Consider the following 12433-nt stretch of genomic DNA (forward strand, 5'->3'; position numbering starts at 1 on the left):
GGGCCTCTGTTAAGACAGGTGCGACACATTACCTGTGTACGGTTATAGGGAATTGAAAGTAGAAAAACACTATTAAAAAATAAATGTGTGCGTGAAGTCCTTGAACCGTGTATGTATGTGTCTGGCGACATATTGCCAGAAGTCCGGAACGATCGGACGCAGGCATTTGCCACGTTGCAGTCGATTTCTCAGGTTGTTTACTGAACGTCTTTCGTTCCTGATGTTTTCGAGGCAGTGGCTAAAACGTCGATCAAATTATTTTCGTGTTTTCCCATTGAGTGTTGATTGCTGTCTAACGTAGCTACAGACGACGCTTTGCCCTTGCCACCTGTAAGACTGAAAACAAGTTCACAAACCATATTTTGTTCTGTGGTTGGCAGTTTGGTTTTTGTGGTATAAAAATCATGATCAGAATGTTGCGAGCCAGAAGAAAGATTTGGAAATATCTTGTTTTCCTTGCTATATTTGGTTTGATAGTTTTTGGCATACGCCAAACACAGCATGATGGATCTGGCAGTTCAGGAAATCATCAAAAGTTCCCTGCCGAACCAGCAATCAATGATGGTGGCTTGGAAAAATTCAATGAGATACAAAAACACATCATTCAAGGTTTGGAGGTAACACCTCCCCAAGTCGTTGTGGTGAAGCAGCCCAAAATTGAAAGCAACCAAGAAAAAGAAGTGCCACTAAAACCAATTAAAGGACCTGCTAACAAATATGACTTAGAAATTGCTGCTGATCTTCGGAAGATTGAAAGTGATCTTGGTGCTGGTGGAAAGGCAGTCAAACTTTTTGGCTCTGAGCTTCAGGAAGCTGAGGAAATTATGAAAAAAGAAGCCTTCAATCTTTTTGTCAGTGACAGGATTTCGTACAATAGAACACTGCCGGACGTTCGCGATTCGATGTGCAAAGACCTTACCTATGACAGGATATTACCTAGCGCCAGCGTCATAATTATTTTCACTAATGAAGCCTGGTCTCCTTTGATACGGACTATTTGGAGCGTCATCAACCGATCTCCAGCTCAACATCTAAAAGAAATTTTGTTAATCGATGATTTTAGCGATCGCATTGACCTCCAAGGTAAACTGGAGAGGTACATCGAAACGCGACTTCCCTCCAAAGTTAGACTAGTCAGACTTAAGGAGAGACAAGGGCTCATTAGAGCAAGGTTAGCTGGTGCAAAAGAAGCAATTGGAGACGTCATTATATTCCTCGATTCGCATTGTGAAGTAATTAAATCTTTTTTTCCCATCGGAATTTCTTGACCAGTCAAGCATAAGAGAACTAACTATGAATTCACTTTTTTATTTTTTGCTTTCATTTTTTTTTAATATCTAGGCTACTCTAGGATGGCTAGAACCGTTGCTACAGCGCATTAAAGAAGACAAACGTGCAGTTCTGGTACCGATTATTGACGTCATTGACGACAAAACGTTGGAATATTACCACGGCTCTCCGGAAAGCTTTCAAATTGGCAGTTTTACGTGGTCTGGTCATTTCACATGGATGGACATTCCCAAACGAGAGATCAAGCGCAGAGGAAGCCGTGTGGCACCCACTAATAGCCCAACGATGGTGCAATAAAAAAAATGCTATTTTTAAAACCAAACTCTCCCTTTAAAATTAGTTTTCTCTTTTCTAGGCAGGGGGCCTCTTTGCTATTGACAGGCAATATTTCTGGGATTTAGGTAAATTCGGATGTTAATGTAATCGCGAAGAAAACAAATCATGTCCAATTAAAATTTATCGTTTCAGGGTCGTACGATGAAGGGATGGACGTGTGGGGAGGCGAAAACTTGGAAATGTCTTTTAGAATTTGGATGTGTGGAGGAAGCCTTGAAACGATTCCATGCAGTCGCGTGGGTCACATCTTTAGATCATTTCACCCATATACATTCCCTGGTATGTGAAACGAGAAATGTTTCCCAACAACCAAAGTGACCAGCTTTGCCTTTTTTCGTTGACTATAGGAAACAAGGATACTCATGGAATCAACACCGCGCGCGTAGTGGAAGTTTGGATGGACGAGTACAAAGAACTTTTCTATATGCACCGAGGCGATCTGAAAACGGTCGATATCGGCGACACCACATCGCGCAAAAAATTACGTAAACAGCTTAAATGTAAAAGCTTCAAATGGTATCTCGAAAATATTCTACCAGACAAATTCATCATGACTGAACATTCCAACGGCTACGGCAGGGTATAAACAAATCTTAACTTATAAAATTTTCAGTTAATTTGCAATTACATTCTCGCCAGGTAATGAACGAAGCTTTCGGGAAAAAATTGTGTCTCGACAATTTGCAGCATAACGAAGATCAACCGTACAATTTGGGACAGTACCCTTGTCATGCGCAAATGGCCATGAGCCAAGTAAATGAGATTATCAGAGAAAAGCCAATCGGCGCACTTACCAAATTCTACCTTTCTTTCATAAGGTATTCGCCTTGAGCAAACGGGGCCAGTTACGCCGTGAAGAATCTTGCGCCGAGGTACAAGACAACATTTCTGCTGAGGGGCCAGTTAAGATGGTGGGCTGTCAGTTGGATCCGTCTGAAGACCAAAAATGGACGTTGTCCGAGGTACTTTCACTTTTGCCAATAGATCTAAGCCATTTTGCCTAATGAATATTTTGTTTCCTCTCTGTTTCTCCAATAATGGCAGAACGGTGAAATTATTCACCTGCTAACAGGCAAGTGCTTAGATAGAGGAAACAACATGGGACAGTCGGACGTGACGGTTCGCGAATGCAACAATGGTCCCTCGCAAATCTGGAAGTTTGATCATTTTTACAAATAATGAAAGCTCTCAAAATTTAGAAGAATTGACCATTCTTTACCTCTCGGGAACGGCGCTCGCATTTGAACATGAGAAAAAAATCCATCTAAGTCATGCGACAGCGAAATTCCAACTGAATTCCAAATTTACACAATGTTACCATGTTGAACCCTTTCCCCTTTTCCAACAGATTTTTAAAATTTTATTCATTGAACAGGTAAATCGGTATTTTCGTAAACCAACTTATTTTTCAAAATTGGACTTGAAATAACTGCCGAACCTTTTTTTCGATGGTGCATTTTCCATCGCTCAAAGTGGCCTTCAATCGTGTTAACAAAAAAATGTTGTTTGATTTCCCATATTTAAATTGGTATATAATAATAAACATATCACTAAACGTCAAGTAGCGATTTTTCCTTGCTTCCACGCGATTTTACATTTTCGTTTGTTAAATGTTTCCTTCGCTCGTTACGTTAAGATTCAAGTCCCATAAATTTACAGTTAACTGGAGACATTACCATTGGTGTTGGCCGTTTGGAAAGTATAAAAATACGGTTGATCGTGGAAGTGATATTCACTCTTAATATGCCTTATCAGACGGCCGTCAACCAAATGACGTCCATACCGCAATGCCTCTAGCCTGTCATGGGCAAGACCAACCAAGATTAACCAGTTGACCAGCTCTGTTCCAAGGAAGACTTTGCGGTATGTTTTGAGCCGTCTCCTGTAATCAACAAAGGGAGGTGTTACGTGCGCATACGCTCCACAGTCGAAAGATTTTTCTAAATATTACCGTTTGTCTCGGACGAGATCTGCAATGCATTTGCTCATGTGATATGTGCGGAACTGCTCGCAAATTAATTTTGTTTCAGGACTAAGGGCATCCGTATGAGGCAGTCCCAAAGATTTGGCTCCATCCCAGAAATGACGCCATCTGTGACGAAGATAATTTGGATTTAATGAATTTGCTTATAATAATCACAATACACCCGTACTTCTTCATCAGTGGTGAGACGATCAACTTGTTATCAAAACCAAAGATCATGCAGACCAAAAAGCCTTGTCCATAATTGAGAACCCCGTCGAAGAAGAGCAACTCAAGATAAATTCCACTGACTCCCTCCACAATGATGGTCCATATGCAAAGCGCGATACCCTATTAAAAAAAAAACACATTGAAGAAATATCATGGATAGCTTTGGAAACTGCTTACGCTTACCACAAACATCGAGCAGGAAAGAATAAGCAAAAGCACAATATGCCGTAGTATTTGATATTCTTCATTTGGATCGTTAAGAATCAAAGCTTCCTCTGGCTCTGTGGGTGTTGAGTTGTATCGCTTTACTATTTGTACGCACTGTTGTTGCCGCGTGACGTCACAGTTCGGCGAGGAACAGAACTCCGTCGCATTCCTAATTATAAGACAATAACCTTAGGAAAACGAATTTGAAGCAATTTTTTAGGCTAACGAACCCTTCCGTGTCATTGGCTGCATACAAATCAGCAGAGGATTCGTTGGGTAAATCCTCTTCTGCGCTTGTTTCAGCTAAAAGGGCTGCCGTCTCCTCTCGTTGCCTTGTACGGGCTAAAGCGGATCAAACCAGGGGATTACTTAGATGTACGCCGTCTAGAATACATTATGGAAAGTTTACCATTTCTCGTCAAAATATTTCCAAAATCCTCTATGTCTAAGACGGATGGGTTTGATGGTGTTGGTCCTGGATCATTGGCGTGATCTGATTCGTCGTCTACACGCACGGATTGGTACTCGTTGTATTTCTTCCCGTATCGTTGCTGCATGATAAGGCACGTCACAGTAACTGCAACACCAATTGAACATAGAATAAAAAAACATATTTGAATAGTATTGAAAAGAAAAGATACCTAGAAATGATGAAATAAGAACCACCACGGCTACAATGGCTTGTGTTTGGCCATACTGGAAATTTGGATCCGATTTCTGTGCGTGATCAGTTTCCGAATCAACAGTTGAGAGTAGCACGGTGGCTATAACAGCGGGGATACCCCAGCCAATGCCAACAAACCACGGACGTAGTTTAAGGACAAAGCATAAGCTGCGAGTGCGGAGGAAGTAGAGCGACAGGGCCAAAAGAGCAGTCCACAAACGTGAACCAAAAACTCCCAAAGCGATAAAGACAAACTGTAGATACAGTTGCCATGTTTTGTCGCAACAACCGAGGGAAGACCATAAAATCACGCCGAAGCATCCCAGAAACTAAAAACAGATGGGAAAACATAAGCCTTTTGAATATCAGAAACTTTTATATTATTGTTTACTTGAGAAATAACTAAACAGAGAGTGAAGAAATGAGGAATCTTCTTCCATTTTCGGCCAACGGTGAAAATACCTATTACCCATGCCTGTTGAAAACAAATTCCATATAAAAAATGAAAAAAAAAAGGAAGACTTCTGAAATCAAAATTCGTGTACCGTAGCAATGACGCTGATGATACTGATATCGAAGAGGAAGGCATCTAAATCTTCGATATAGTTGGATGGGTTTAAATTTGTGAGAGTCAGCATCTTGGCAGAAATGAACATAAGAGGTGCGGACAAAAAAGTTCCGGCAGTTACTGCACTGGCAACTAGATCAACATTCACTCCAAAATGTGTTGCGTAGACAAATACTCCGGGAGCCGTGGGAAAAGTACCGTAGAGGAAGCCAAAATTAGAAAGGTCTACCGTTTCATTGGCATCAGCTCCCGCGTTAAGGACGGTTACAAATTCTCTGGTGACTATGGGTAGTACCAAACTTTAGAACATAAATACAGAATTATTAATATAGATTTCTGCAAAGTGCTACTCTCCAATTTTCATCATACCATTTAACGCAAATTAAGATGCAAGGTATAACGAGATTGGCGCCTTGTAGCTGATGCATTTGGCCAACCATTCGTAATCCAAGAAGGAAGAGAGCCGCAGCAGAAAAAGCACTACCGAACACCTGAAAAAATTAAAAAGTAGTTTTATCAATTTCCACTGGCATGCAATTGCAGATTTTTTTTTAATACCTTCAAAATTCCTTCCAGAATTATTGGTAATTGTTGGTGGAAAACCAGGTTTCCAACTATGCCAAGAGTCGTCATGAAAACAACGGGATTGAAAAGGACTTTGGCTAAAATGTTTAAAAATAAGTAACTTGTCGACTCTGTTTTTGGAAGTTCTCTGTTATTGGGAATCAAGGAATTGTCTATCGATGTTGATGCGTCAATTCTGCGCTTCCCGATTTCCATGAAGAGGAATGCTATAGGGTTTAAGATAACCAATGATATTGGAGCCATAAGGTACAGATAACTAGGGTATGCAGGATGTGATTTGCTGTAAAGGGCTGCTACAATAGGGAATCCTAATGCAAAATCATTAGACTGGGTGCAGAAAATGGCAAACAGCCCAGATTTTGACATGTCAACAGGTCTTGTTACAAGTAACGTTATTACAAGGACTGCTATAAAAATTGAAGCTTTGGCTAACAAAACTGCAAGTAAGAACTGCCAGTTAACTGAACTCAGATCGAGTGTGGCCATTGACATGAAAATCAATGAAGGCAGAGCAAAAGTGCCAACAAATGTGTTCAACCCTTTGGCTTCTGTAGCTGAAATTATGTTTAACCTCCCAGCCACATACCTGGCACAAAAACAATACAATTAAGCTGACTAAAATACAAATACAATATAAACTGACAATACAAATACAAATTTAAAAAAATACATACCCGCAAAGAATAACAGCAAAACATTCTATCAGAGCGGGATACAAGTTGTCAAATGAAACATCTCCACCTGAAGGACTTTCGGTTGGTACCGTAGCAGTGGATAACATTTCAAAACGAAGCCACGCGTACCTGAGAAGATTAAACAAGACAGCTTTTAACTGTAAACAATAGTTGTCTGGATAGGTATGCTTTCCCGTCTCGTGAATTAGTCAAAAGTTCGCAGTCCCTAGTTTCACCTACCTGTAGATTACGAAGATTTACTTCCCACGAAATTACAAGTACGCAATCAGGCTTTACTTTTCTACGTGACATAGGCTGCCATAATAACAGATCACCCTACCGATCTGATGACGCGTGAAAAGAGATACGGGCAAAACAGTTAAGATCACTAAAGCAACCCAATGTAAACAAAACTCGCTTCGGGAGTCGGGAACAAGTCATCTATCGGACGACCTTGGCGGTAACCTAATATCCTACTCACGTTTTAAAACCGTGTCTTTAAAGCTAGGGTTCTTAAGAATTAACATTTTCTCTATTCAGAGTAAACACAATTAGAAAATCGGTTTAAAAGGCGCCATGTCTTGGTATAAATAAGTTCTTAGTTGCATAACACCGAATAAAAATGTGACGTACTTACTGGTTTCGCCGAAATGGATTGCGTTTGTTGACACGAAATTCAGCGAATTGAAGTTCTATATGAGGAAATCTTATCACGCCTGAATGGGATGCGATGAAAGCGTCGTTAAAACACGAGGCGATCTTTCCAACTCCTTTCGGTTAGTCGAACATCTAGAATAGAAATTTTCCTCCCATCATTCCCAGATTTTTGGATTTCACATAATTTATCATGTTTAACTATCAAGGCATGTGACCCAAAAAAATATTACACTTGGTCACTTTGTTGTTACTCCATGAGTCAAAAGAACAAGTGTCGTGACGTAATATTAGTTAAACCCAAATAGCTGATGACGCATTCTTGACAAATGACTAGGTCCTAGAGCGAATGAATAACTACCTGAAAACAGAAAAATACAAGTATGCCCGATAAGGTGATGAACATTGCAAAACTTTAAGTCAACACAAATTAACGATAACGTGGATTGTCCTAGAAGGTTTCACCTGGTTTTAGCAGGTTAATAAGAGAACAAAACGACATGCGACCACGAGCTACTGAGCATATACATTTAATTTACGTACCTTGTCATAAAGATAACCTTGGTAGAACGAGTTGAAAGACTAGAAGAACGACGTAATTAGGAGGCAAAACCGGATGATATATCGCGCCATTGCAATACCTAAGTCGTTTGATTCTGGCTCACCAATGGAAACAGAACACATTTAGGAAATAAACGGGGGTTCATCGAGCACGATCACGTTGCAAACTGCTGTCTATATAGGCGTGACGGATATCGAAGTAGGTGGCCCATAAATTTTTCCACTAGTCATTCGACAGTGCAGTTTTCAAAGTCGATACTTCACGAAAGTCTAAGTGAACGCCACTTACAAGGACCTCGATTGCTTTTAATGAGTGGCGTAGTTTAAGTGATTTGGAGCGCAAATAGATCGTCGATACGGTCGACTGGTGGCATCAGGCAACCAAATGACGAGCCCATTTATTTCTCCCACCTATACTCAATATTTGGCAATAATAAAGTAATAAACTGAATTACCCTCGACGACTCTCGAAAAAGCACGTGAACCTTGTCGACGATAAACTAGCAGACGAAAAGCCAAAACATCCTACCTACTTCTCGTCGGCTGCAAATAAAAAGGTTTTGCGGTGCTTTTCGGTACAATTTATAGTCAGGACTGTAAATTACGATAGCCTGGTAATGTCATGGCTCATTCGATCAAAGAGTACAGCTTCATTAAAATATTCTTGTCCCTGTGGATCTCAATACAGGCAAACTATGACAAAATCAATCCACTTGATTGCAAGGGCAAAACGATGATTTTGACAGCGTAAGCTTTCCTGAATATGGAAAAGGAAAATTTTCATCGCTTTCCTTTCAAGGTAATAGAATGGACAGGCTAATGGCCTTTCTAGACAAGTTACTTATTCCTAGAAACTTAAGATTCAACTTTTACCTGGCAACTCCGACAAATTACCTGACATCAAAACAGACACTAACCGACATGCATCGATGTTGGCTCTTTTCCAAGTCAGTGGATCCCCCTGGTTCAGGTATCTAATCATGTGAGTGGATGAGCCGACGGGACGAGACCTATCTTTGCCTTCAGAGAATCTAATTAAAATGCAGCATGGTAAACCACGTATTTTTCCCGAAATCCTCGGCAAAATTGTACCTCATTACCTGGTTTGGATACTCATTCACGGCGCATGTGGATCCAGTTTTCTTTTTGAATTCAATATGTTACACGAGACTTTATTTTCCGCTTTGTGGTAAGCCAAAGTTATCGATCAGTCGCGGATGTCTCGGAACATACTTTCTTCATAACTTAGGTGGTAGTCTGCGGTTGGCATGGCAACTGTTCCTAATAAATGAGATCGACGAGGGACCACTGAGATATGGTAAAGCAAAGGAAACGTGAGAGCCGTGATGAGACCAGTAGAGTTCCGGCTGCAATTGCATTCGCAGTGTAAAATTAAATCAAGAGGTTTTAAGTGAGATCAACCGAACGACTACTTTCATCAACTCTATCTGCCTACTCACTGACGCACGCACACGGTGCTTTCAATGGTACTCTTGAATTTTTCGTCCTTGAATAGAAGAAGAAAAAAATTTCTGATAAAATCAAAAGTTTGAAAAGAAATTTGTAATGAGACAAAAAAAAAAGGTAGGAATTTCGAGTGTTTCTGTCCAGATTAGTCGACCGCGGTCAATATTGGAAACTTCGCTTCGTCTGTATGTCTTCCAATATCTGTCGAAGCTCTTCGTCTTCAAATCGGCCTTCAAGACTGCGGCAAAACCCCACCAAAAAAGGATATATATTAAAAAATTCGTTACCTCCATCAACCGGTTAAGCTGAATTTTACCTGGGAATGAGAGATTTGGCTTCTTCTGGACTTTCTGGGCATAGATTGGCAAGGGCCGCCAATTCAAATTTATGTAATTTCTTCTGCATAAGCAAACTGCATTTAAAAATGAAAGAGGAATAGTGTTGGATCATTCGTTAACACTGAGAACAACCACTTAAAAAAAAACCAAAGAGAAAACAAACATATTAACCTTCGGATGGCGGCAATGGTTTCTCGATTCTTGAATTTGCTAAAACGCTGGGTGTAGTTGAGCGTCTTCATAAAAACTTCCGAGAGTTCCTGCTCGTCTTCGGCACTTTCATTCTGTAATTTACGGTGGTCCAGCAACATGTGCACTTCGGAAATCAGCAACGTTTCCGCATTCTCGAACTCTGCATTAATGAGGAAGAAAGAAATGAAAACCGCATTAGGGCATTGTTTACTAACCAAAAACTTGCAACTGCACATATGTCGTCTTTTCTTTAAATCGTTTTTTCCCTCTTATCCGAAAGCCCTACATGAGCTGTCCGGATAAAACCAGGTAATACTAAACGATTTCAACACGCTAGAACGACATCAGAGTGACTGTAATGCAAGTTTATTGCTCATCTCCTCTTCCCCTTTCCATCTGCCCTGTACAAAATTATTACAAGTGGTGCCATATATCAAGCGGGGAAGTAGATCAGTTTCTCTTCCAGTAGAAAGTCAAAGATCTTGCGCGTCTTGTTCACATCGATCTTGATCAGCGTTCTGGCCTGGGCTAGTCGAATGCCCTTGCGGTTACGGCACTCTGTGATGAGAATGTTGCGAAATTCCAAATAAGATTCAGGAACGAGACGTGAAACGGAGCACAGTTGCCTTTCGCCCTCGTTCAATTTGTCGTAGCCGGGCAGACCGACAATGTCCAGCGGAGGTGCACTTCTTCGCTGTTGTGGGAAGTGGCCAGTGGAGGCCAGCAAAGCGTTGCCATTGCTTCCTTGAAGCAGAGCCGATGCCACCAGCTGTTGGTGCTGATGTGGCACGGGAAAAGCGGCATGCAAATTGGCAGCAAATTGCTTCCATTGTTTCATCTGTTTCTCGCGACGTATCTGCAGCTGCTTGTAAATCTTGGCCGCTGCTAATGTCTTGATTCCCAAGTGGCGGTACTTTTGCAGTTGTTGTATTCGCTGTCGCAATTCGGCGTGACCGTGCAAACCTTCGAAGAGCATGCAGTGGTCTTGGAATTTCAACACCTGGGAAAACACAGAAAGACGCTCACACACGCGATGCGTTAGCGTAGAGTCATAGCGGTAACGAGCCGCTAAATGTCGATGGAAATTGATCAAACCATGCTCCTGGATGATGCGTTTCTTTCGAAATCGTTCACGCAATTTATCGTTATACACTTGTACGACGGCAATAGTCAATGCACGCTCTAGTTCTAAATCCTCTTCGTCAATCTCTTCATCCGCTTCCGGCTTAGTTTCGTCCTGTAACGATGCCACATCTAATTCTGCACTCTGAAAAGGTTCCACTTGAAAATCGCCACGAGCAGCGCAGTAACCAGCCATGTCTCTATGGTAAACACTTCCTGGCACCGGTCGAGGTGGGTCGTGTGTCCCCGTTCTGTAGACGATTGGCAGAGGTCGATAAAGTCGCTCTGGGCTTTTCGGCCGAGGCAGGACGTCCACAGGGTCTTCCAGATACCACTTGTTGTAATGGTGTGCACATTCTTCTGGGGTGGCTTTAAAACGTTTGGCCACTTCTATCCAATTTGATGGACCGTGGAAAGATAACTGATCGAGCAAAGTGAGCTCTTGACGTGCTGTCCAGCCATCAAAAAGAGGGAAGTCATCCCTGATGACTCTGTAGCTGTGATTGTTCAAATGCTCTTTGCTTTCTCTTCCTTTGGCAAAGCAAGCTGGACAGATATCGACCCTGACACATTCTTCGCACCTGATGAAAATCCCAGTCAGGGGTTTCAAACAAATGAAACACACTTCAGAGTTGGACTCTGTTGTAGGCCATCGAGAACTGCCACAGGACTCTGGCGACATTTCTGGAAATTCGTTGCAAATGAGTTAAACTCTTCACGCGTCTCGTTCGTTGGTCAAGATAGAAGTAACAGCAGTAAACTGTATACAGTGTAACTGCTCTTGACACGATACGTGCTCTAGCCTAGCACAGCACGAAATTCAGACAAATGGGAAAGGGAATAAAAATCACATGTTTTACCTTTAGGAAACTGCAAGACAGCGGCGTCTTCATCCGTTATTTCTTGTGCGGAGCTGTGAGCGGCCATTTTCCAAACAAACTCTCGACGTTGCCAGACTTGTCATCAACTGGGCTTGACAGAAATCAAATTTTCAAAAAACACCAGCTTTTTCAAAACTAGTTTTCTCCAGCTTTAATTCGATTTGTTGCACAATACTAAAAGAGGGAAAAAATAAATATTAACAAAATCTGAGATGTTAGGTCCCATGATTCGTCATCCAGCACACTGAATTATTATTCCCATATATAACTCTACAAGGGCGCTTACATTCGTTGGTTTTCATTCCTAGTTCTTCGAATTTTCTTCATCCAGACTGAACACTGTTCAGCATGAACAATTGGATTATGCAATATCCCGGATTCGCTATAGCACTGGGATCACTTCGGACTGAAAACGTACAAAAAGACAGCATGAATAAAACAGATGGCAGAGCGATACACACGGATTTAGGAAAACATGCGAATGTCTATTCTACTATGTACGAAATGGGTTTTTTCCCTCCTAGGTTTTCACTCGTAGCTGCTACGAAAATTTGAGAAAGTGATTCAGGAAAGGATTTACAAGGACTACACAAAACCTATGACTTTTCCTTTGGAATAAAAGACAAATGAGTGCAATACGCCATGACTACTACTGCTATCTACGTCATTAACTTAAAGCCTTTTTCTGAAATTGTTCTTA

The 12433-nt window shown here is 41.3% G+C and overlaps 3 protein-coding genes and 1 long non-coding RNA gene across 8 annotated transcripts in view; 2 read left to right on the plus strand and 2 right to left on the minus strand.

Moving 5' to 3' along the window:
- On the plus strand, nt 1-3187 carry LOC130686503 (polypeptide N-acetylgalactosaminyltransferase 1-like). Its single transcript, XM_057509647.2, has 8 exons — nt 1-1232; nt 1342-1578; nt 1646-1691; nt 1759-1905; nt 1974-2206; nt 2266-2379; nt 2445-2588; nt 2671-3187. The coding sequence occupies exons 1-8, from the start codon at nt 405-407 to the stop codon at nt 2803-2805; spliced, it is 1884 nt and encodes a 627-aa protein (XP_057365630.1). The 5' UTR covers nt 1-404; the 3' UTR covers nt 2806-3187.
- The window catches only part of LOC130686447 (integral membrane protein GPR155-like), a 23907-nt gene continuing 14447 nt past the window's right edge, over nt 2974-12433 (minus strand). The window contains exons 1-14 of one of the 5 annotated variants that reach the window (XM_059494150.1): nt 7716-7846; nt 7156-7307; nt 6519-6647; nt 5818-6430; nt 5629-5750; nt 5237-5558; nt 5083-5166; nt 4669-5020; nt 4437-4604; nt 4258-4369; nt 4004-4196; nt 3780-3940; nt 3578-3718; nt 2974-3508 (exon numbers count right to left, since the gene is read on the minus strand). In XM_059494150.1, the coding sequence (XP_059350133.1) occupies nt 3286-3508; nt 3578-3718; nt 3780-3940; nt 4004-4196; nt 4258-4369; nt 4437-4604; nt 4669-5020; nt 5083-5166; nt 5237-5558; nt 5629-5750; nt 5818-6430; nt 6519-6625 (2598 nt within the window). In that variant the 5' untranslated portion in view covers nt 6626-6647; nt 7156-7307; nt 7716-7846 and the 3' untranslated portion in view covers nt 2974-3285. Of the gene's footprint in view, nt 3509-3577; nt 3719-3779; nt 3941-4003; nt 4197-4257; nt 4370-4436; nt 4605-4668; nt 5021-5082; nt 5167-5236; nt 5559-5628; nt 5751-5817; nt 6431-6518; nt 6648-6758; nt 6949-7155; nt 7308-7715; nt 7847-12433 lie in introns of those variants that run through there. The other 4 variants (XM_057509572.2, XM_057509573.2, XM_057509574.2 and 1 more) reach the window with 4 other exon arrangements.
- On the plus strand, nt 7824-9198 carry LOC132087771 (uncharacterized). Its single transcript, XR_009420555.1, has 3 exons — nt 7824-7932; nt 8585-8922; nt 8983-9198. It is a non-coding gene; the product is annotated as an uncharacterized LOC132087771 (long non-coding RNA).
- Nucleotides 10142-12139, minus strand: LOC130686466 (transcriptional adapter 2-alpha-like). Its single transcript, XM_057509604.2, has 3 exons — nt 12020-12139; nt 11713-11907; nt 10142-11536 (listed from the first exon to the last, which is right to left on the minus strand). Exons 2-3 carry the CDS (start codon nt 11777-11779, stop codon nt 10164-10166), a joined length of 1440 nt encoding a protein of 479 aa, XP_057365587.1. The 5' UTR covers nt 11780-11907; nt 12020-12139; the 3' UTR covers nt 10142-10163.

Source organism: Daphnia carinata, chromosome 2, assembly GCF_022539665.2.
Source record: "Daphnia carinata strain CSIRO-1 chromosome 2, CSIRO_AGI_Dcar_HiC_V3, whole genome shotgun sequence".
Taxonomy (NCBI): Eukaryota; Metazoa; Arthropoda; class Branchiopoda; order Diplostraca; family Daphniidae; genus Daphnia; species Daphnia carinata.